Source organism: Tachypleus tridentatus, chromosome 13 (assembly GCF_004210375.1).
Source record: "Tachypleus tridentatus isolate NWPU-2018 chromosome 13, ASM421037v1, whole genome shotgun sequence".
In the NCBI taxonomy this organism is placed as follows: Eukaryota; Metazoa; Arthropoda; class Merostomata; order Xiphosura; family Limulidae; genus Tachypleus; species Tachypleus tridentatus.
Window position 1 is genome coordinate 9,405,320 of NC_134837.1, and position 26,458 is coordinate 9,431,777.

Sequence of the window (26,458 nt, forward strand, 5' to 3'; positions counted from 1 at the left end):
CATTGGATGATAAACTTAGAAATGTAACTGTTATTATTGAAATTGATAAATAATGTCTATACCCATTGGATGATAAACTTAGAAATGTAACTGTTATTATTGAAATTGATAAATAATGTCTATACCCATTGGATGATAAACTTAGAAATGTAACTGTTATTATTGAAATTGATAAATGGGAAAATTGTATGAATAAATAAATTATCTTGTGTGAAAATTGTTGACAGAGTTGAGAACATCAACAGACCAAGATATTTGTAATCTTCTAGACTTTTGCTTTATATCATAGAATAATTAACTTCAAGTGTTTCAAAAAAAAAAAGTAGAGAGAAATTGTAAAACTTGATGTTAAAAATTGTTTTTTAGGCTTGCTCCTAGAGTTCCAGATGGTGTTCTCTATGCATCTGTTAACCCTGAATACATGAGTGCTGGTAAGTGTTCTGTAACCATCTGTTTACCCTGAATACGCAAGTACAAGTTTTGTGTTGGTAAGTGTTCTGTAACCATCTGTTTACCCTGAATACGCAAGTACAAGTTTTGTGTTGGTAAGTGTTCTGTAACCATCTGTTTACCCTGAATACGTGAGTACAAGTTTTGTGTTGGTAAATGTTCTGTAACCATCTGTTTACCCTGGATACGCAAGTACAAGTTTTGTGTTGGTAAATGTTCTGTAACCATCTGTTTACCCTGAATACGTGAGTACAAGTTTTGTGTTGGTAAGTGTTCTGTAACCATCTGTTTACCCTGAATACATGAAGTACAAGTTTTGTGTTGGTAAGTGTTCTGTAACCATCTGTTTACCCTGAATAATGGAGTACAAGTTTTGTGTTGGTAAATGTTCTGTAACCATCTGTTTACCCTGGATGCATGAAAGTACAAGTTTTGTGTTGGTAAATGTTCTGTAACCATCTGTTTACCCTGAATAATGTGAGTACAAGTTTTGTGTTGGTAAATGTTCTGTAACCATCTGTTTACCCTGAATCACATAAAGTACAAGTTTTGTGTTGGTAAGTGTTCTGTAACCATCTGTTTACCCTGAATGCATAAGTACAAGTTTTGTGTTGGTAAGTGTTCTGTAACCATCTGTTTACCCTGAATCATGCAAAGTACAAGTTTTGTGTTGGTAAATGTTCTGTAACCATCTGTTTACCCTGGATACGCAAGTACAAGTTTTGTGTTGGTAAATGTTCTGTAACCATCTGTTTACCCTGAATACGAGTACAAGTTTTGTGTTGGTAAATGTTCTGTAACCATCTGTTTACCCTGGATACGCAAGTACAAGTTTTGTGTTGGTAAATGTTCTGTAACCATCTGTTTACCCTGAATACGTGAGTACAAGTTTTGTGTTGGTAAATGTTCTGTAACCATCTGTTTACCCTGAATACGCAAGTACAAGTTTTGTGTTGGTAAGTGTTCTGTAACCATCTGTTTACCCTGAATAATGCTAAAGTACAAGTTTTGTGTTGGTAAGTGTTCTGTAACCATCTGTTTACCCTGAATACATGAAGTACAAGTTTTGTGTTGGTAAATGTTCTGTAACCATCTGTTTACCCTGGATACCGCATAAAGTACAAGTTTTGTGTTGGTAAATGTTCTGTAACCATCTGTTTACCCTGAATACGTGAGTACAAGTTTTGTGTTGGTAAATGTTCTGTAACCATCTGTTTACCCTGAATACATAAAAGTACAAGTTTTGTGTTGGTAAGTGTTCTGTAACCATCTGTTTACCCTGAATACGCAAGTACAAGTTTTGTGTTGGTAAGTGTTCTGTAACCATCTGTTTACCCTGAATACGCAAGTACAAGTTTTGTGTTGGTAAGTGTTCTGTAACCATCTGTTTACCCTGAATACGCAAGTACAAGTTTTGTGTTGGTAAGTGTTCTGTAACCATCTATTTACCCTGAATACGCAAGTACAAGTTTTGTGTTGGTAAGTGTTCTGTAACCATCTGTTTACCCTGAATGCATTAAGTACAAGTTTTGTGTTGGTAAGTGTTCTGTAACCATCTGTTTACCCTGAATACGTGAGTACAAGTTTTGTGTTGGTAAATGTTCTGTAACCATCTGTTTACCCTGAATACGTGAGTACAAGTTTTGTGTTGGTAAGTGTTCTGTAACCATCTGTTTACCCTGAATACGTGAGAACAAGTTTTGTGTTGCTAAGTGTTCTGTAACCATCTGTTTTCCCTGGATACGCAAGTACAAGTTTTGTGTTGGTAAGTGTTCTGTAACCATCTGTTTTCCTGGATACTGCATAAGTACAAGTTTTGTGTTGGTAAGTGTTCTGTAACCATCTGTTTACCCTGAATACATGAGGTACAAGTTTTGTGTTGGTAAGTGTTCTGTAACCATCTGTTTACCCTGAATACGCAAGTACAAGTTTTGTGTTGGTAAGTGTTCTGTAACCATCTGTTTTCCCTGGATACGCAAGTACAAGTTTTGTGTTGGTAAGTGTTCTGTAACCATCTGTTTTCCCTGGATAATGCTAAGTACAAGTTTTGTGTTGGTAAGTGTTCTGTAACCATCTGTTTACCCTGAATACGTGAGTACAAGTTTTGTGTTGGTAAGTGTTCTGTAACCATCTGTTTTCCCTGGATACGCAAGTACAAGTTTTGTGTTGGTAAGTGTTCTGTAACCATCTGTTTTCCCTGGATACGTGAGTACAAGTTTTGTGTTGGTAAGTGTTCTGTAACCATCTGTTTTCCCTGAATACGCAAGTACAAGTTTTGTGTTGGTAAGTGTATTGAAATTTTGTTAATTTCTCTTCTATTTTAGAAATCATAAGTAAATAAAACAAATATTTGGTATAATTGCATGAAATTTGATGGAAGTGATTTATATGTGGTTGATAAGCCTAAACCTGCGTGCTATTATTTCACTAAGTCTGTGGTAACTGTGGCAACAAGAATAGTTCTGGAATACAAGAATTATTAGTTGTCATGACATATTGTTTGAAATACCAGGTACTTGAAGATTTTTTTCTTAACTAAAATATTAACGATTTAATATCCTCTAAATATTTTTTTTTAACTTGAATCTAACATATTGGTCTGTTATTTTTCTATTTTAGTTATTGAAAGCCAAGAAAGTACCAATATAAACTTAGTACCTGGAATTGGCTTATTTGTGGGAAACCTCAACCTAACTTGTTTGTGGTTTGAGTTGTATTGTTAAAAAAACAACTTAAATAATCACTAAAACTTTAAGTTCAGCTCTGTGTAAAGTATCTAGCTGCTACTTTGAACATTTTGTTGTGTTTGTAAACTTTTGTTTTTAAGAAATAATTTCCAGTATTTCTAGAGTTCTTGTATTATGAAGAAAACATCTGATAATAATATCTGAATAGCTCTTCAGCTTAGAACATTTCAAAGGCAGTGTATCTGATTTATTCTTGGACTGTTTTTCCTAGCATTAATTTTTCTTGTGTTACTTAAACTATTTGTTGGTAGTTGACAGGTACAACATTTTACCTTTATCGTCGGTAATGGTGGAAGTAACCACTAAGGTTGAATGTAGTGTTTGAAGATGAGAAACCCACTTGAAATAAAAATTCATTTAAGAACAGCTGGTATGGGTATTAACACTCGGAACAGCTGGTATGGGTATTAACACTCGGAACAGCTGGTATGGGTATTAACATCTTTTTAACCTGAATATGATCTAGAAAGGTTCAAATGTTATTCTCTGCTTATCAATAGAAGTGTTAATACTGACACCAGCCATTCTGAGATACATAATGAATGTACATTTGTTTGTCATTAACATCTAAACCCAATGCCAATATTCATGAAATTTTCCTTTATTAGCAAAATAATGTTTAGATTAAAAATTATATCCTAACTCTGTTACAAAAGTTCATTGAGAGGTCAGCTTTCCACTTATCATATTTCTAATGTTTTATTTATGAATGTTCTTGTGAGACATTCACTTATTTCTTGTTAAACATTGTTACTCAAAACACAATTCTGGTTACTTCGTGTTCTAGTACTTTCAACTATAATTACGTGTTTCTACATTTTCATGATAAGTGAAGGAACCATTTTTTTCCTTCAATGCTTTTGTATCCTCTTCTGTATGGATTTTAGTCCATCGGTGGAATTAATACAGTAACATCCTAAATGTGTGAAGTGATTCTAAAGGAATAGTAATAGTTGTTATCATAAACCTTCCTGTTTACAAAGATTTGATCTATACTTTTTAATGTACATAACTTTGTTTTTTAATTGTGTACAGAAAGAACTTGTTTCCCCCCTCCCTCTCTTCCTTTTACAGAACTGATATCTTGTGTTGTACAATTTTCTGTGGTCAATTACTTCTGTGTTCAGGTAGTTTAAACCTACTGATTCTCCGTGTTATTGTTTTTTAACCTTTAGTGTATGAACCTGATGAGTGGGAGGTACCCAGAGAAAAAGTGTCTCTAATCAGGGAACTAGGGCAGGGATCATTTGGAATGGTTTGGGAAGGAGAAGCTAAGGACCTTGTCGAAGGAAAACCACGAGTTAAGTGTGCTGTAAAGGTCAGTACTGACCAAGTAATAAAGTTTTTACATTCTATCTACATGTAAACTGTTCTCAAAGAGATAATAAACTAATTTATCTAAATATTTGGTAGATTCTTTAGCCATTTACTTTTCATGAAATGGATTTAACCTTTTGTTTTTTAACCTTAGTTTTGTCTTGTGTGTGTTACTAAAAAAGTTAAAGTTAAAATGATTTTTTCCCCTTGCCCCAGACTGTCAATGAGTCTGCATCTTTGAGAGAAAGAATAGAGTTTCTTCAGGAAGCTTCAGTTATGAAGTGAGTATAATTCTTATATATTTGTTCAGTTGTGAAGTGAGTATAATTCTTCTATATTTGTTCAGTTGTGAAGTGAGTATAATTCTTCTATATTTGTTCAGTTGTGAAGTGAGTATAATTCTTCTATATTTGTTCAGTTGTGAAGTGAGTATAATTCTTCTATATTTGTTCAGTTGTGAAGTGAGTATAATTCTTCTATATTTGTTCAGTTGTGAAGTGAGTATAATTCTTCTATATTTGTTCAGTTGTGAAGTGAGTATAATTCTTCTATATTTGTTCAGTTATGAAGTGAGTATAATTCTTATATATTTGTTCAGTTGTGAAGTGAGTATAATTCTTCTATATTTGTTCAGTTATGAAGTGAGTATAATTCTTGTATATTTGTTCAGTTATGAAGTGAGTATAATTCTTCTATATTTGTTCAGTTATGAAGTGAGTATAATTCTTCTATATTTGTTCAGTTGTGAAGTGAGTATAATTCTTCTATATTTGTTCAGTTATGAAGTGAGTATAATTCTTGTATATTTGTTCAGTTGTGAAGTGAGTATAATTCTTCTATATTTGTTCAGTTGTGAAGTGAGTATAATTCTTCTATATTTGTTCAGTTGTGAAGTGAGTATAATTCTTCTATATTTGTTCAGTTATGAAGTGAGTATAATTCTTCTATATTTGTTCAGTTATGAAGTGAGTATAATTCTTCTATATTTGTTCAGTTATGAAGTGAGTATAATTCTTCTATATTTGTTCAGTTGTGAAGTGAGTATAATTCTTCTATATTTGTTCAGTTGTGAAGTGAGTATAATTCTTCTATATTTGTTCAGTTGTGAAGTGAGTATAATTCTTCTATATTTGTTCAGTTGTGAAGTGAGTATAATTCTTCTATATTTGTTCAGTTGTGAAGTGAGTATAATTCTTCTATATTTGTTCAGTTGTGAAGTGAGTATAATTCTTCTATATTTGTTCAGTTGTGAAGTGAGTATAATTCTTCTATATTTGTTCAGTTGTGAAGTGAGTATAATTCTTCTATATTTGTTCAGTTGTGAAGTGAGTATAATTCTTCTATATTTGTTCAGTTGTGAAGTGAGTATAATTCTTCTATATTTGTTCAGTTATGATGCGAGTATAATTCTTCTATATTTGTTCAGTTATGATGCGAGTATAATTCTTCTATATTTGTTCAGTTGTGATGCGAGTATAATTCTTCTATATTTGTTCAGTTGTGATGCGAGTATAATTCTTCTATATTTGTTCAGTTGTGATGCGAGTATAATTCTTCTATATTTGTTCAGTTGTGATGCGAGTATAATTCTTCTATATTTGTTCAGTTGTGATGCGAGTATAATTCTTCTATATTTGTTCAGTTGTGATGCGAGTATAATTCTTCTATATTTGTTCAGTTGTGATGCGAGTATAATTCTTCTATATTTGTTCAGTTGTGATGCGAGTATAATTCTTCTATATTTGTTCAGTTGTGAAGTGAGTATAATTCTTCTATATTTGTTCAGTTGTGAAGTGAGTATAATTCTTCTATATTTGTTCAGTTGTGAAGTGAGTATAATTCTTCTATATTTGTTCAGTTGTGAAGTGAGTATAATTCTTCTATATTTGTTCAGTTGTGAAGTGAGTATAATTCTTCTATATTTGTTCAGTTGTGAAGTGAGTATAATTCTTCTATATTTGTTCAGTTGTGAAGTGAGTATAATTCTTCTATATTTGTTCAGTTGTGAAGTGAGTATAATTCTTCTATATTTGTTCAGTTGTGAAGTGAGTATAATTCTTCTATATTTGTTCAGTTGTGAAGTGAGTATAATTCTTCTATATTTGTTCAGTTGTGAAGTGAGTATAATTCTTCTATATTTGTTCAGTTGTGATGCGAGTATAATTCTTCTATATTTGTTCAGTTGTGATGCGAGTATAATTCTTCTATATTTGTTCAGTTATGATGCGAGTATAATTCTGACATATTTGTTCAGTTGTGAAGTGAGTATAATTCTTGTATATTTGTTCAGTTGTGAGTATAATTCTTGTATATTTGTTCAGTTGTGAGTATAATTCTTGTATATTTGTTCAGTTGTGAGTATAATTCTTGTATATTTGTTCAGTTGTGAGTATAATTCTTGTATATTTGTTCAGTTATGATGTGAGTATAATTCTTCTATATTTGTTCAGTTATGATGTGAGTATAATTCTTCTATATTTGTTCAGTTGTGAAGTGAGTATAATTCTTATATATTTGTTCAGTTGTGAAGTGAGTATAATTCTTATATATTTGTTCAGTTGTGAAGTGAGTATAATTCTGACATATTTGTTCAGTTGTGAAGTGAGTATAATTCTTGTATATTTGTTCAGTTGTGAAGTGAGTATAATTCTTGTATATTTGTTCAGTTGTGAAGTGAGTATAATTCTTGTATATTTGTTCAGTTATGATGTGAGTATAATTCTTGTATATTTGTTCAGTTATGATGTGAGTATAATTCTTGTATATTTGTTCAGTTATGATGTGAGTATAATTCTTCTATATTTGTTCAGTTGTGAGTATAATTCTGACATATTTGTTCAGTTATGATGTGAGTATAATTCTTGTATATTTGTTCAGTTGTGAGTATAATTCTTGTATATTTGTTCAGTTGTGAGTATAATTCTTCTATATTTGTTCAGTTATGAAGTGAGTATAATTCTTGTATATTTGTTCAGTTATGAGGTGAGTATAATTCTTGTATATTTGTTCAGTTGTGAAGTGAGTATAATTCTTGTATATTTGTTCAGTTGTGAAGTGAGTATAATTCTTGTATATTTGTTCAGTTGTGAAGTGAGTATAATTCTTGTATATTTGTTCAGTTGTGAGTATAATTCTTCTATATTTGTTCAGTTATGATGTGAGTATAATTCTTGTATATTTGTTCAGTTGTGAGTATAATTCTTGTATATTTGTTCAGTTGTGAGTATAATTCTTCTATATTTGTTCAGTTATGAAGTGAGTATAATTCTTGTATATTTGTTCAGTTATGATGTGAGTATAATTCTTGTATATTTGTTCAGTTGTGAGTATAATTCTTCTATATTTGTTCAGTTATGAAGTGAGTATAATTCTTGTATATTTGTTCAGTTATGAAGTGAGTATAATTCTTGTATATTTGTTCAGTTGTGATGTGAGTATAATTCTTGTATATTTGTTCAGTTATGAAGTGAGTATAATTCTGACATATTTGTTCAGTTGTGAGTATAATTCTTCTATATTTGTTCAGTTGTGAAGTGAGTATAATTCTTGTATATTTGTTCAGTTGTGAAGTGAGTATAATTCTTCTATATTTGTTCAGTTGTGATGCGAGTATAATTCTTCTATATTTGTTCAGTTATGAAGTGAGTATAATTCTGACATATTTGTTCAGTTGTGAGTATAATTCTTCTATATTTGTTCAGTTGTGAAGTGAGTATAATTCTTGTATATTTGTTCAGTTGTGAGTATAATTCTGACATATTTGTTCAGTTGTGAGTATAATTCTTATATATTTGTATGTGAAACCTCTCATGTTAAGCTTCTTTTTATATTATTTCTTAATTATCTTGTTGTATAAACTGATTATTAGCTGTTGAGAAAGTAAAACAAAGATTTTTGTGCAGTTGTTAATTTACTTTTGTTTTCTTAATTCTCTTGTGTGTAGATATCTATTAACCATGTAGTGATGTTGTTTTTGTGTTATTTAACATTTTGACTAAGCAGTTGAAGTGTATTAAAATGTAAATTAGCTTGCAATTAATGCTGATTTATTTGACAACTAAATCCAAGGGTAACAAAAAAAGTACAGTACTCTCTGCTTGGAGGATAATTCTCTATTTTATTGTAAATATGGTCTGTATTCATTATGAAAAATGTCAATTTTCTAATTATTGTAACTGTAAAAATAATTGTAATAGTTCATTTAATGGATAACAAAATTGGAACTTTTCCAGTCTCAGTTTGAAGATAAAGTTAGTGCTTAATGTAGATAATATTGCACAATTTCACGTGTCTCCACATTTTTATGGAGTATAAGCTTAGATGTGTAAATAAAAAATTAAATAACTCCTGATGTCATCAGCACACTACGTGAACATTAGCACACTAGGACCCATATTTCCAAGTATTCGACTCCTTTGGAATTTCGTCATTTTAAGTAAAGGCTGTTCTTGTTTATTGCTGAGTTGTAGATAGTTTTTGAGTATTTTCCAAGTTTTCAATGAAGTTTCCTACATGTTATTTGAAAGCTTTATCATAGCATGAAGAAACTTCATTTCATTGAAGAATATTAACCTGAAATAATACTGTATAGAAGGTATAACAGTTTTTATTTAGGTAATTCAGGCATTATTGGAAATATATAACAATGTCAGCTTTTAGTTATTGTCAATATTTGTACAACAGTTTTAAATCTGAAATATGGGTGAGAAGTGGTAAATTTAAGAGATATCTAGGTGTAATAATCTAGTTTAATAACCTTGTAAGATGTATCTAGGTGTAATAACCTAGTAAGATGTATCTAAGTGTAATAATCAAATTCCTCCTTTACTGAGGATAATGTTACCTAATATCATACTGGGTTTAGTATAAAATAAGTGTGTGAAAACTGGAAAACAAATTTGATAAGATCTTATGTGGCTTTTGTAACTTTATTATGAAGTGAACATGTTAACAAAGCAACAGATTGTTTTTATAATACAAGTTCTTTTCTTGAATTTATTTTCATTAAACACATTTCAGTTCGTTTGAGTCTAATAATTAGTAATAAAAAAAAATTATTTTTTTTCTGGCTGTCAAAACCAGTTGTCTTGTTAACTTGTAAATGATACTTTAACAGTACAGGTTTTTAGTTGTATTCTGTGAAAATAATAAACTCATGTTTTAATTTCTTTTTTCACTGAAATACTGAAAATAGTGTAATATAAAAATGGTAAATACCAGTGAATGTTTATTCAAATCAACCATAAACATTTACTGATACACTTAATGTCTGACATCTGTAATATTCCATCTAGAGCATTTAAGTGCCATCATGTTGTGAAGCTTTTAGGAGTTGTATCTAAAGGTCATCCAACATTGGTCATTATGGAGCTTATGGCCAATGGAGATCTGAAGAGCTACTTACGATCTCATCGACCTGACAATGAGGTACTGTTTTTCATGGAATTTTCAAACTTTTAAATATTTCTGTTGTAAAAACATTACAAACTATGATAAAACTTGTTTTTAGTTGATGTTTAAGTCAAGAAGTGTGGTTAACACATGTACCTTGTGTTATGATTGGTTTGATTTAAACTTATTCTGTAATGTAAAGTAACTAGACAATTGTTTTGTTTGAGTTTTTCATATTTAAGAACCTCGTATAAATTTCTGTAGTTTTATATGATACTTGTAAGTATTTATACTACAAAGTTTTATTGTTTTTACATAATTTCATAGAAAACTTTGTTTATAAACTAACTGCATGTGGATACAGAATTAGGGTTTGTTATATTTCAACTGCATTAATTTTTATGAAAATTAAAAAGAAACAGATATTGCACAAAAAGCAGTTCAAACAAATCTTAAGTAACAAATGTAATTAGAAACAGCTTGTGGAGAAAGGTGCTTTGATAAAATTTACCATAACTTTTTTAAATATACTTAAATAATATTTGAGCTTTTTAATGTATATGTTTTAAGTTAAATGTAGACGAAGCTGAAGTTGTTTATTCATGACATGTAGTGCAGTTAAAAAAATATACCTTACATTTGTTGTTTATACATAGGAAAACTTGGGAAGACAGCCTCCAACTCTGAAGAGAATTCTTCAGATGGCTATTGAAATTGCAGATGGTATGGCATACCTTGCAGCAAAGAAGTTTGTGCATCGTGACTTAGCAGCAAGAAACTGTATGGTTGCTGAGGACCTGACAGTGAAAATTGGGGACTTTGGAATGACTCGAGATATTTATGAGACAGATTACTATAGAAAGGGTGGAAAAGGACTGCTTCCTGTTCGATGGATGGCCCCGGAGTCATTAAAAGATGGGGTTTTTACCAGCCAGTCAGATGTTTGGTAAATTATCAGTGGTACTCCAAAAATTAGCATAAACTACTCACTACAAAGTTGTCATCACTCAAACAAACCATAAATTTTATATCCTTTAATTTTGTTTGATTACAGAGGTATCAAATAGAAAATTGGACCATTCTTGTCACACCATGTGTCGCTTCCTCTGTTTAAAGATTTGTTAATGATTCTCTTTTAGGTTTAATTATATGTAACCAGTAGAAAGTCAAAGTTTTTATTTATGAAATGATGTATAACTATGTTCTGAACATAGCTTGTCAGTTTCAACATTTTGTTATTAATGCTATTAGTCTGTTATTTGGTGCATTATTTAATGTATTTCTTGCATATGTGCAAAAAAAAGGTGACTTGTTCTCAACAATCAACAGCAAGAGGGAAGATTAAAGTAATTTTTTTTCATGTTTATTCTTTATTATTATAAAAGTGACTAAAATGTAAAAAATATAAATCTAACCTAAAGGTTACAATTCAAAATTCCACATACAGTTTAGCAGTAGGAAAATTATGCCAACTATGTTACTAGTGATTCCTTTTGAGGTAAAATCAAACACTTCTCACCCCCCACTAGTACAGCAGTGAGTCTACGGGTTTACAGTGCTAGAATCGGAGGTTTGATTCCCCTCAGTGAACTCGGCAGATGGCCTGATGTGGCTTTGCTATAAGAAACAGGTGCACACATACAAAACACTTGTTATATTTGTATAATTCCATATTACCTAGTGTGCATGGACAAAAGTTTTATGAACATAAATTATGTTTGAAAATATATCAAAATCTATTATTTCATTCATTAACGTTTCACTTTGTATAACGTTAATGGTATTTTACTGATTAGACAAGTCCTAGTATGTTCATGTGTGTATGCCCTGAACTAATCTAAAGTTAGTAAAGATTAGATCAGGTAAAATTAATGTTTTATGAAGCATGCCTGGGAGTACCTTGTAATTTGATAGCATGATGTGAGGTGCATGTTTTTTAAGTGATTTACAGTTTATAATGGGATGGTTCAAAAGGCAGTAAAATCTAATTATAAATAGATGTATACCATTAAAAACTTGAAGCTACCCCAGATAATCAAATGTAATTTCATATTAGTTTAAACTCCTCCTATAAAGAAATGAAGGGTAATTTTTATTTTTTTTTGGTGTTTACAAGGACAGTCAAATTTACCAAACATGTATAGAGATATGGGAGAGAAAATAACAGAAAAAACTTAGGAGCTTTTTAGGGATTGCACATAGAGTAATCACAACATACCTAGTATATTCATGGACAAATCTTTTATTTTATTAAAAATTATTTATTAAATTTGTTATTAATATACTTTTCAATATTAACTGAAAGACTGCCATATTTTGTAAACTTGGAATTATTAAACCTGCAGAGTTTACACGAGAACAAAGAGGTCATGTGGTCAGTCAAATCAACCAATCCCATGCTGAGAAAGTTAGCGGCAGTATAAGTGGTATTGGTATAATACACTGCAATAGTAAGTGTGTAGAATAATAACAAATTAGATAAATTAATTCAAGCAACTGGATTCCTTTATAGAAACAAAATGTAAAGGTAAGAAACAACAACAATAATAATTGTATGTAGCACAGTTTGACCGTTGTCACTCTATGTAATAGCATAGTGCAGTACAAGAGAACTAGAACATCAGACAAGTTATGTGAAAGTGAATTGGCCTGTATTGTTCTCATTATAGACCTTATGAAGTTGTACATTTATGTTCAATAATTCCAATTTTCACCTGTTGTAGGTCTTACGAGTTGTACTTTGGGAAATGGCAACTTTAGCTTCTCAACCTTATCGAGGGTTATCTAATGAACAAGTTGTCAAGTACGTTATCAATGGAGGAGTTATGGAAATGCCTGAGAACTGTCCCGAAAAGCTGTACGTTATGTCTTTAAAGATAGTATTTATTAGAATTATGGTAGACTAGAATCACAAACATTTTTGTGTTGTATTGTTATCTATAAAAAGCCATTTAAATGTTTTTCAAGTTTTCCATAAAATGTCGTATCAAATACAGTGTAATCACACAGTTCATATTTACACATACTGAGATGTTACCGTGTCGTAACACTAAACTCAACCCTTTATTCTCCTCTGAGTAATAGTCAACTGTTTGAAAGCACTTGAAATTTGAATCTTTTTTTTTAGTTTATTACTTCATTTGTGTGTGAACCAACTTATAACTGAGATGTTGCCAGTTAGTGTTTGATGCAGTAAAATCACAAAACATGAGTAACATTTTATGAATGTTATGGCTGTACAGTGAAACCTCATTAATTTAACCAAAATACATCCATACTGAAGTAAATTTTATATATTATCAACACATCAAGGTGGTCAAATTAAATAATTTGAATACAGTGAACACTATTAATAGCATGTGATATTAACTGAGTGTAGGAGTGCAAGTTAGTAAGGGAGGCATGTAAATATATGTAACATGAATTTTATTTCATCAGAGCTATCAAAGTGTTAGGTTATGTCACTGTTTTCACATAAACCAGTGGTTTACCCAGTACAAAGTATGTTTTATTTCATGACTTGACTGCAGAATTAATCACTTTGATAACCTGTCAGTATCTGTTACAGTTTAAAAGTACATTCCTGTTACAATGGTAATTTTAAGATCTGTTGTAGATCACTAGTAATGCTGACTTGCCTATCTTCTTTGCACTATTTTTGAACGACTGATATTAGCCATACCTACATTTACTTTTTTGAAAATGTTTATGCTTTACTTATTTTCTTTAAGTAATGCAGTGTTTCAGTAGACATAAGAAGGTTGTATTTATAGCCATGTTCTAAATACAATGAGGCTTGAACTGTAATATTTATTATTTACCTATTATTGGTTAGTGATTCCTGTTTCACCTTGTACTCTTTTAACTTTTTAATGGTATATTTCTGTAAGAAAGCAAACTTCAAGAGGTAATTATACCATTGTTTTATATTAAGATTTCTTTTAAATGTACTACTACTTAATAATACTTATAAAAAGCAGATACTCCATTTAATGTTTATTTGGTAACAAATAAACATTAAAATCTTGAAATAGTTTATCAAACTGGTTTTGTTAAATAATTATTAATAAAACAAAATCAGTAATCTAGGTGTTTGTGAAATATTTCGCATTATTAGTTTTAATTTTCTGGAACATTTAAATGATGCATTTCTTCACATTGCTGAGTAAAGAAAATTTATGATTTTTCTACCCATTTAAAATTATATTTAACTTTTTTGAGATTCCCAGTTAAAATGTGCATTCTGATTCTTTACATTGTCTTTTCTATAAACTGGCCTAATTATAATTGTCATTATAAAAGCTGGTAAAGTTTAAGTGTTGGCAAATGAATTTTCAAGGAATGTTTCTCATTTATCAAAAATAGTTTGAGTAAATCTGAACAAAACGTTAAGCCTAAAATGTTGTTCAAAAATAAGTTAATTGTGTGGTTTTAAAAATTATCAACCCTTTTAGTCTTTTTTTTTTTTTTAAATCTGTGAGGGCACCTTCTGTTTAATATTTTCCTTGGATAACCTGTGAAATATAAGTTGTGTTCAGAGCTGTGATGTTGTTATGACATTGGTTTAGTTAACGTTTGTCCTGCATAAATCAAAAAGAAAAACCCAAACTACTGACTCTACTCTTGATTTTTTGTTATTTGGGGGATATAAATATTTTAAACCATGATGCATGCACAATAAAAAAATTAAAAAAAAACGTTTTCATCTTGCAAATTAAAGCTACACTTCTGTGTTTTTGTACATGATTGTTTATTTCTAGCCAAAATAATTTGGAAACCGAGAAGCCAGTAGTTATGAATTTGTTGGCCATACAGTTACATCAGTCAGTGGTTTTAATTGGAAGTTTACTAAAACATCAAATTTAGGTTCAGCAGCAGTCATGCTTGATGTTCATAGTATGTGATTGTTTGAGATTGGTGACTTTCATGAGCTATTGATTTTTGTAGCTGTGAGTGCAGAAATTGTACAATAATTTAACTTAGCTTAAGCTGGAAAAGGGTTAGGATATGATTTAAAATTGGAAAGTATTAGTAGACATAAATTATAGTGGCCAAAAAAATTTTTTTTTGGTTTTGTTTTTCTGTAATGAACATGTTAAATTATATATTCAATACAGTATGATTTTTTAAAACAGTTTTTAATTTTAGACATTTTTAAGAGTACAGTATATATATATATATATATTATGTAGGTTATACATTTTGTATGAAAATTATTGAAAATAGGTGGCTTTGACAACAAAAACATAAACGCCACGTCTTTGACAGCAAAAACATAAACGCCACGTCCTTTACAGGAATTATCATGTTTTGATCCCCAGAAATTAAATCCAGGTTCTTGAAAATAGTTGTATATTAATATAACACTTAATATGCCACTTTAGGCATTTGGAACTGTATATGGGGTAAGTTGCCAGACCACAGTACATCTCATATTGCAGAATTTGTTAACTTTTCTTCAATGATAACATTGCAAAGCATTTTACTTTGTTCAGTGTAATGTCATTTTTTGTATGTAATAAATATCTCTTAACTGCACATAAGTAGAAATCATTTTTACAAAACTTGTATTTCATTAATATCTAAGTGGAACTTCTGTGAGGATTTACTTTTGTTTTTTCTGTTGAAAGTATAAAATGCTTTATAGTATTTTATTTTTATAGGTATGCTCTAATGAGACTATGCTGGTACCCAAATCCTAAAGCAAGGCCAACTTTTTACAGAGTTGATTGAAATATTGCTTCCTGATGTGCCTAATCACTTTCAAGAGGTCTCCTTTTACTTCACCCAACATACTGAAGTTTTGAACCATGAAAATGAAGATGTGGTGACTCCCTCCACACCTTTAAAGTCATCAGGCACTAATGAACAGCAAAGTCCTGATGAAACAGATCAACAAGATGAAAGGAAAGAAGTTCGGTATTTTCCTAGTGCCACACATCTGCCAGGAAATCACCACCATGTGGACTGTTCTTGTTCAGAGTGTCAAGGAGCCCATCTTGACAGCTTAGAAGACAGCAAGGGTCTGGTTGTGCACTGTGCTGAAGACAGTAAAGGCATGTCCATTGCATCATCAGATGGTAGTAAAGGAAGCAAAGTGAGCACAGTTTCCAATGGTAGCCTTGCTAATGGGCATGTTCCATTCCATGGAGAAAAAAACATCAATTTGCTAACAGTAATGACCTGAAGTTTATGTTGGCCAGTCCAAGACTGCTACTGCAAGGAAGTGAAGAAAGTGGTCACGATAGTCACCAGTCCATTTCAAGTGACTTCTTTTTACCATACGTACTTCACAGTGCTCCTTGCTGCTTTACGTAGATCAAGGTAACCTCTAGATAAACCCATCTAGTCAGTGGGGCCTGGTAATTTATGCTAGGGCTTACCTGTAGTACAGCATTTGGCTCTGATTAAATTAATTATAAGTTGCACTGTTTAAGGTCACAATCACTTTTCTTACAAACCACAGAAAAGTGCCTTTACAACAGTAAGTAAAGCTGTATTATTCAAAGGAAAGTTTCGATATAGAGCTGATATGACAGAGCCAATTAATGTCATACAAATAAGTCTTCGTTAATATATTTAGAACAGACTTGCAAGGCATATAGATGAGGATGTTAAAGCTATTTAGCTGGACGTACAAAACGGAGTTAAATTTCTCTAGCAGTTGAAAAGGAGGTTTTGGCTAAACATTTGTTCCATTGTAACAGTATTAAATGTGCTACTTGACCACAAGTAAATTTCTGTGGTATTTTTTTAAGACACTCGTGTATCGTCTCAGTCTTTGCAGAACACAATACTCCCCTTTCTTCAGTAAGACTGGTATTGTACTTTCTCAGTTAATTTCCCAGTTATACTGTTAAATAGTGTCTCGAGCCTTTACTAGAAATGAAGTTGCTGTGTCTATTGTCAAACAGTTGTACTGCACTCAGATGTAATTACCCAGAACTTTATCAGTAGCCAAAGCTTTCAGTTGAAAAGTAAAATGTAATATTTCTTAATTATGCTAGTCAAAAAACAACTGTTTATTACACACACACACAAAAAAAAAATTGTACGTGGACCTTGTTTAGGAAATAAATCCTTGCGTGAACACAACGACTTGGATTCTCTAGAAGTTAAGTACTGAATATTTGAGATTCTATAAAATCATGATGGTTTTAATGGTATTGACACCACCCACGGACTAATTAACACTAATTTTATCACCGTTACTGGATTATATTTATAAAGGTAACCTTATTTGTTGATCTGAATCTTTCTTCTCTCTCTCTCTCACTCTTTCTTTCTCTCTTTCTTTATCTCTCTCTTTCTTTCTTTAAACAATGTTAACATGATATTTATTACTGAAGAATAATTTGTACGCAGTCATTGATTTTACAGGTTTGTCAACTCCATATCCTACTGCAGAATGGGTAATATTAAGTAGAATGAACTACAAGTTTTAAGTGTTTTTTAAACAAAGTGTTTATTTACATATGTGTATATATTTGTGTACATACTACTGTAGAATTTGACTTTAATATGTGAATTACACCTTTTACTTTTGGATTTTCTTAATATTTATTCAAGGCGTTGTTTTAGCGTTATACATGGATAAAACAAAATCTCTAGGAGAGGAATAACATGTTAATTGTTTGATCTTGTATCTCTTTAATTCATTATTTTTATACACATGAACATGAAAGTAATGTTTTCTTTGTATTTTAGCTCATTTTCTTTTACGGACTGTCACATTACAAATGTTACAGATTTTCACTAAATTGTTTGTGTACATTAGCAGATCACTTTATTAAATCCATCACTTTGAGGGCTTAAATTTTAAGTTTTATGCAAGATAGTTGGCATAAATATTGTGTTTTTGTTTCCTTTACCTACTTGTTTTAAAGTTCTATGTTAAAGTCTGTCTTTCATAAACGTATTACATGGTGGATAATCTTGCTTCTCTTTGTAGCTGTCAGTACTATTGACATGGTAAGTTCAAATTTTCTAGTAGCCAATCAAGTTTTCCTTCTGTCGTTACTAATCAAAACTGTTAACTTATTAACATTACTTCTTTAAGCATACTAAAAACCAAATATTTTAGACATCTGTTAAGTTCTAAACATCATTAAACTGATATTTTATTATCTTATTAGATAAAATCAATAGCATGGGGTTCTTCCACCTGTTTTCCTGGGTAATTCAAACTGATTCAGTTAAACCAGATATAATTAAACTGTCCATAACTTGTCAACATCATACAAGGTTATCACTTCAGTAAACCAATAAACCTCTCTTAACAATATATAATACATCAACATCAAACAAGACTATCACTTAAGTAAACCAGTAAACTTGTTTTAACAATGTATAATACATCAACATCATACAAGACTATCACTTAAGTAAACCAGTAAACTTGTTTTAACAATGTATAATACATCAACATCATGCAAGACTATCACTTAGGTAAACCAGTAAACTTGTTTTAACAATGTATAATACATCAACATCATACAAGACTATCACTTAAGTAAACCAGTAAACTTGTTTTAACAATGTATAATACATCAACATCATGCAAGACTATCACTTAGGTAAACCAGTAAACTTGTTTTAACAATGTATAATACATCAACATCAAACAAGACTATCACTTAAGTAAACCAGTAAACTTGTTTTAACAATGTATAATACATCAACATCATACAAGACTATCACTTAGGTAAACCAGTAAACTTGTTTTAACAATGTATAATACATCAACATCATACAAGACTATCACTTAAGTAAACCAGTAAACTTGTTTTAACAATGTATAATACATCAACATCATACAAGACTGTCACTTAGGTAAACCAGTAAACTTGTTTTAACAATGTATAATACATCAACATCATACAAGACTGTCACTTAGGTAAACCAGTAAACTTGTTTTAACAATATATAATACACCAACATCATACAAGACTGTCACTTAGGTAAACCAGTAAACTTGTTTTAACAATGTATAATACATCAACATCATACAAGACTATCACTTAAGTAAACCAGTAAACTTGTTTTAACAATGTATAATACATCAACATCATACAAGACTGTCACTTAGGTAAACCAGTAAACTTGTTTTAACAATGTATAATACACCAACATCATACAAGACTGTCACTTAGGTAAACCAGTAAACTTGTTTTAACAATGTAAAATACATTAACATCAAACAAGACTGTCACTTAGGTAAACCAGTAAACTTGTTTTAACAATGTAAAATACATTAACATCAAACAAGACTGTCACTTAGGTAAACCAGTAAACTTGTTTTAACAATGTAAAATACATTAACATCAAACAAGACTGTCACTTAGGTAAACCAGTAAACTTGTTTTAACAATGTATAATACATTAACATCAAACAAGACTGTCACTTAGGTAAACCAGTAAACTTGTTTTAACAATGTATAATACATCAACATCATGCAAGACTATCACTTAGGTAAACCAGTAAACTTGTTTTAACAATGTATAATACATCAACATCATGCAAGACTATCACTTAAGTAAACCAGTAAACTTGTTTTAACAATGTATAATACATCAACATCATACAAGACTATCACTTAAGTAAACCAGTAAACTTGTTTTAACAATGTATAATACATCAACATCATGCAAGACTATCACTTAGGTAAACCAGTAAACTTGTTTTAACAATATATAATACATCAACATCATGCAAGACTATCACTTAGGTAAACCAGTAAACTTGTTTTAACAATATATAATACATCAACATCATACAAGACTGTCACTTAGGTAAACCAGTAAACTTGTTTTAACAATATATAATACACCAACATCATACAAGACTGTCACTTAGGTAAACCAGTAAACTTGTTTTAACAATGTATAATACATCAACATCATACAAGACTGTCACTTAGGTAAACCAGTAAACTTCTTTTAACAATGTATAATACATCAACATCATACAAGACTGTCACTTAGGTAAACCAGTAAACTTCTTTTAACAATGTATAATACATTAACATCATACAAGACTGTCACTTAGGTAAACCAGTAAACTTGTTTTAACAATGTAAAATACATTAACATCAAACAAGACTGTCACTTAGGTAAACCAGTAAACTTGTTTTAACAATGTAAAATACATTAACATCAAACTAGACTGTCACTTAGGTAAACCAGTAAACTTGTTTTAACAATGTATAATACATTAACATCAAACAAGACTGTCACTTAGGTAAACCAGTAAACTTGTTTTAACAATGTATAATACATTAACATCATACAAGACTGTCACTTAGGTAAACCAGTAAACTTGTTTTAACAATATATAATACATCAACATCATACAAGACTGTCACTTAGGTAAACCAGTAAACTTGTTTTAACAATATATAATACATCAATGCCATGCAAGACTATCACTTAGGTAAACCAGTAAACTTGTTTTAACAATGTATAATACATCAATGCCATGCAAAACTATTACTTAGATAAACCAGTAAACTTGTGTTAACAATGTATAATACATCAATGCCATGCAAGACTATCACTTAGGTAAACCAGTAAACCTGTTTTAACTACCTGTAATGCATTAACATCTTGGAAGACTAATGCTTAGATAAGCCAGTTAAGGTTTCATATTTTCAGGACTGCAGAGCCAAATGCTTGGGTAGTGTATTAAAACAAATGTTACTGGAGGACTTGTGTGACATCTTTGTTTTACAAGGACCTTCCATGTTATTTGCCATAGCAGTATATGTAGGCAGTATTATGTACTTATGATCCCTGTTCAAATCCAAGGTGAACAAAGATGACATGAAACATTGCCATGAATATTTTTGGATGGTCTGCTCTGAAGAAAACTAAATAAATTTGGAGATTAAATAATGATTGAGATTTTGCATATTAAATCAGTGTTATATTTCAAAGGGTTGAAATGCTATTAAATACCAAGATATGAACTTTTATAGAAGAATATTATACTGGAAAAATAAATAAGGATTTCTGGTGTACTAGAGAGATTAAAAAAGTATTTTTTTTTGTGAGAGGTGCATAAGAAGGAACATAAAAGGATGAAAAGTTTCAAGAGATTATTTCAGCATGACTTAAGAAACTGACATAACAATCAATTGTTATTAAAAACTAAAAACTTTGGCATGATGTATATACAGATAAAGGTATTCCTTACAGAGGGCACTGTATAACAAATTACTAAACACTTCTGGTAATGTTATAAAAGTGTAGGTGCACGTGTTGTGTGTATTTTATCTTCAGTCTGAAGGTAAGGCCAAAAGAAATCTTAATGTTATTCTACGTTCACTTAGCTGCCAATATTAAATAGAAGACAACTGTAAATATTATATATAAAAGTGTTATTAATCTTAGTGATGCCTGCACTTGGCTCAGACAAAACTGTTGTACAGAACTTTGAGAAGATATTGTAAGATTATGTTGATATGACATTGGTTGTAACTATGTTTGTGTATATAGTATCAATATTTATATGGACTCCTTGTACAGATCTAAACGTTTCTTTATGTATTTGCATTTGTCTGCTGCTGTTTCCTCGTCTCTCAGTGGTAAGTTTTGTGATGTGACGAATGAAAATCTAGGGTATGTGAAATCTAGTTTGTTTGTGTTTTTTTTTGCCAACTTATTATATTCAGCTCATGCTATTGGTAGTCATAAATATCAAGTCATGAAGAACTGAAGATTGAAACAGTTTTACTTATTGGTGTGTTCTTCTACCAAAAGAGCAGGTACATTCCTAAAGTTTATGAATTTCATTAAAATAGACTTTTTTTGTGCAAATGTTTTTGTAAAAGGAAATTGTTAATGTATTCACATGAAAATAACATGTATAAAGAATTATCGATCACATTCTAAAGTATATTCAGTTACGTAACTCGATGGGGGGAAGAGCTTTATTTTGGACTTTATCAGTAAATTTGACATTGTTATAAATGAAACCGAGTATGATGTGTAAGATCAACTTTTTCACCACTTCTGCATTGGCTTGACATCGTATTGTTCTTAACTGGATGTTTCTGCCTTCATGTTCAAGAGATACTTCACTCTTGTTTCCAGTTTGTTTTATTTAATGGGATTAGTGAGAAAATCATTAAATAAATTTATTAGGATCTTTTTTTAAGTTTCTGATATTATTCCTATGGTGAAGAACCCGGTAAAACAAACTTAATTGTTAAGTGATTAATATTGTCCATGTAGGTTCTTCATATATGTAAATAACATTAAAATGTTGAAAGCATCCTCTGGTTTATTGTTCATGTATTTGTCTGGGAGATTTTGAACTGTTCATGTTGTAAATCTTGTTTTCAACCCCTGGAAAAGTAATAAAGTAGTTAACCTGTCAGTGTAAATTTTGTCATTAGTTTTCCTTTATCAGTTTATATCTGCTTTTTAAAATTAATAATAAAATCAAGTAATTATATAATTTTTAACTTGATTGAAATATATTTTCTGGCCTTCACTAACAGAGTAATTAGGTGAACTTACAAATTTGACAAAAGTGCAACAAGTATATAGTTAGATTGTGTCCATTGCTAAAGAAAGGCAGTGATGTGTTACCATATTTACTTGTCTAAGGTCTACAAATAACTCTGGCTTTTCTTTATGATAAGTATGGTTGAATCGCTCATCTCTTCAACTCTAATTGACTCAGTGTTTGTAACATCGCTAATGCTTTAATGGTAATTATTTTATAGGGCCTGAAACACTAACAAACACCTTAAGCAATTCACAGAGTTTCTGTTTCTCCACCGAGCATAGATTACAGATGGTTTCCGATTTCACAGACACATTACTAGACTCCACGAGCGATTCACTGGTTTTAGGTTACAGATGGTTTCTGATTTCACAGACACATTACTAGACTCCACAGTGACTCACTGATTTTAGATTGCACATGATTATGTATCTGTTATTCTACCCAGATAGTATCTGATCCTAGAAACACGTCACTATACTCTTTGAATAGCCACTGAGCTCAGATCACAGATGGTCGAGTATGTTACCTTAAAATGACTTTGCATGTGCAATTCAGTAAAATATGGTGATTGTGTCCAGTAAAATGGCAAACAGGATTTTAACATTTTGCAGGTATTGTGATGTTAGGGCACGAAAAACTGATCACTTTTGAAAGGATATGTAATGGGCATTTCTGAAACACAATATTCATACACTCAGTCATAAACACTTTCAGATTGGAAATTAAAACTTCCACGGTAAGGAAATACCTTGTATTCATTAACATTGAACAACAGAGAGATATGGATGAGTTGAACATCCCAGTACTGAGATAGAGCCTGCTTTATTTGTTTCATGTAGATGGTGAAAATGTACCTGCAGTACACAGTGAAATGCTATTTCATCTTAAAAGGAACTGCAACCTCATTCTCAACGTGCATGTGGTCTACTGTTCTCAGCACTAATATGGTCACTACAGCATGGTGTTTCGATGACTGTATGTCACAAGAAGTGGAAACTAAGTTCTCCAGTAGCTCCATTTATAGCTTGTATATCATAAGCAACATATGTCATGGTAAGCCCAGTGTTTTCTCAAGCAGACCTGTACCCTGCGTGAAAGTAAACCTCTTAGCCTGTCTCACCTGATGGCTAGACCCAAGTGAAACTGTTCAGTTTTTTTGTGTGACTTTGGACATTGTTTCAAACCATTTCATCAGGTTTACAGTATCTTAACAGCAATAACAAAATCCTCACGTTTCATTTTAAACTCGGACTTTTTCTGAAATTTGTATGCTATAAAACCTCTGTTTATAAGTGTAACATAAACCACCGAATAATTACACTTTTCTGTTTTTTGTGTTTTTTTTTGTTTAATGACCACAAGATCGCTGTGGTATGCAGAGCAGATGAATCAGTTTAATAATATCTGTGAAGGATCACAAAATGTTAGTTGCTGTTTAAACTCTGGTTTGAGTGTAAGAGTTATTGTTTATCCATCAGTATAGTGGTTGTGGTACTGCTGAATAGACTTACCTCTGATCAGTAGTTGAAAGTTATGGAGTTGGAACATAGCCATAGTACATAAATGAAATTCTTGAACAGCCATTTGAGTTGGGCCCTTTTTCTAGTAAATTAAACATTATACTTCTGATATTACTAGCATTTAAAGTTCATGAACAATTCTATAATTATTAAAATACATTTTGTTAATACAGTACATAATATTTTTATTAAGCGCATTTGACTTTAGCTGCTGGTTTGCTAGAGAGAGTTTTGTGATTACAGAATACCTAATAATTTTAAGAAAGTTAAGGTTTTGTGAAATGTAGAAGCCTCCTGTACTAGGCACAAATAAGAACACTGTAAACATCAGTGGTCTATTTATTCTCTTCGGTGTCAGTAAATGAGTTGGACAATATTTCACTTAACGTGTTTGATATTCATCGATTAGTCGGAAAATCCTGCAAGTAGGTTGAACATATATCAATTTCAAAGTGTCTCACGAAGTAGTTTTTTACGTAGTTAGGCCTTACCTTTATATGAACATAAACAAATGGTATAACTGGAACTTCAACTGTTTATACAGTACAGAACACCCTATCTCAATCTTCCAATAGCTTCCATTTAGGTGTTAATAAGACACCAAAACTGGGAGAATGCTTCGATATCCATAAGGAAGGTGTATATCGTGAATTAAGTAAGAAAGACTATAAAAAAAAAAAAAAGCAGTATTTATTTTGGAACAGCGTTTGAGAGAACTGCTGTTGATACTTTTCTGTCTTCTGGTACAAAATTGCCACACACAAAATCATTTTAGCTTGATAGATCATTTTACGAAATGGCTAAAACCACATGACTGTTTCTAATGAGGAATCCGAAGCTCTGAAAAGGCATTACCTCGGTAAATTAGTTTCCAGATTTTAGACTGTCGTGGAATTTGAATCAGGAATAAAAGTTTGAATTAGACGTTTTTGTTGAGATCTTTCGAATAATGGGAATCAAAAAAAGACCACGATAACAACTCTTCATTCATTTTCCGAACAGCAGCTCAGGAAGTTACAGGTAGTACATCTGTATTGATATCGAGGAGAAAACTTAAGTGTAATTGGGAATTGGATATTTGCATCCAGAATTTTGGAGTTCCATCTCGCTATACTACAGTGGGCCATACTGCTCACTACACAACAATGGTTCAAACTTTTGGTTCCATATTACTTGTTACGTTACAGGGGGTCATACTTCGCTAGATTTTGGGTGTTATATAGCATTTAACCTGTAAATCAAAGTAAAAACTTTAGAAGTCCAATGTAACGTGATTTTTAACTGTTTTCATTAAACAAAAAATTAACAATATATCAAAAGTAATATAATCAAAATATTACGTATAATTTCTTTATATAACTGAAAAAACCGCGACATAGCAGGTCCTGTGGTTAGCGTGGAGCTGAGGTTCAAGTTCTGTGAATTTGGGGTGATGGGTTCATTAAGATAATGACCGTCAAATCCTACTATTTGAGATGTTATTGTCCGAGTTCGTTCCGTAGAGCTCTGTCACTTCATAAATTTGGGTTTTGTTTGTTTTGAATATCGCGCAAAGTTACAGGAGGACTATCTGCGCTAGCTGTCCCTGATTTAGCAGTGTAAGACTAGAGAGAAGATAGCTCGTCATCACCACCCACCGTCAACTCTTGGGCTACTCTCTTACCAACAAATACTGGGATTGATCGTGACATTATTACGCCCCCACGGCTGAAAAGGCGAGCATGTTTGGTGTGACAGGGATCCGAACCCAAAAATTTGGGCCGTAAAGCTTTCATTTGAAGAGAAACAAAGAACGAACTGGTTTCATTCATTATTAAACCAGTTTTACGTATACTAGTAACTTGAAGGTAAAAACGTTAATTAATTAAAATATAAGCTATAAAACTAACGATAATTTGTAACAATTTTTTTACATATATTGGCGGTGGATGGTGATGACTAGCTGCCTTCCCTTTAGTCTTACACTGCTAAATTAGGGACGGCTAGCACAGACGGCCCTCGCGTAGCTTTGCGCGAAATTCAAACAAACATATCTCGCTAAGTGGCAAGAATGTGTGTGTTTTCTTTTAGCAAAGCCACAAAGGCTATCTGCTCAGCCCACCGAGGGGAATCGAACCCCTGATTTTAGCGTTGTAAATCCCGAGACATACCGCTGTACTAGCGGGGGGCAAGTGGCAAGAAATTACTTCTATTTATGGGACTTGCCATCAGATATAAGAATTTTATATTCAGTGCTTGGAGTTACAACTTTATGAACTCTTTCACTGCTAAGTTTATAGATACATAACTTTCTGGTTCAAAATTCTAATTGCACATGCAACGACAGCAGGTGGAATGTGTTGAGGCTTACGGCAGTGACAGAGTCAAATTACACTTTTATTTACTGTAAACCACGAATTTTAAAATTTGTATCTAGAGATTAATTAGCATAGAGAGTGAAATACAGGTTTATATTGCAGTGTTCAGTGACTTACTACTGTACAGTAATTTACTCTATCATAATTATACGGGAAATATAA

At 31.4% G+C, this 26,458-nt stretch overlaps 1 protein-coding gene across 1 annotated transcript in view; it reads left to right on the forward strand.

Moving 5' to 3' along the window:
• The window catches only part of LOC143240522 (insulin-like growth factor 1 receptor), a 37,431-nt gene extending 15,140 nt beyond the window's left edge, over positions 1 to 22,291 (forward strand). Inside the window, 9 exon segments of the mRNA XM_076483079.1 lie at positions 367 to 431; positions 4,373 to 4,515; positions 4,731 to 4,795; positions 9,809 to 9,941; positions 10,562 to 10,862; positions 12,639 to 12,762; positions 15,569 to 15,620; positions 15,622 to 20,337; positions 20,466 to 22,291. Coding sequence (XP_076339194.1) covers positions 367 to 431; positions 4,373 to 4,515; positions 4,731 to 4,795; positions 9,809 to 9,941; positions 10,562 to 10,862; positions 12,639 to 12,762; positions 15,569 to 15,620; positions 15,622 to 16,092 — 1,354 coding nt within the window. The 3' untranslated portion in view covers positions 16,093 to 20,337; positions 20,466 to 22,291.
• Positions 22,292 to 26,458: the final 4,167 nt, after the last annotated feature.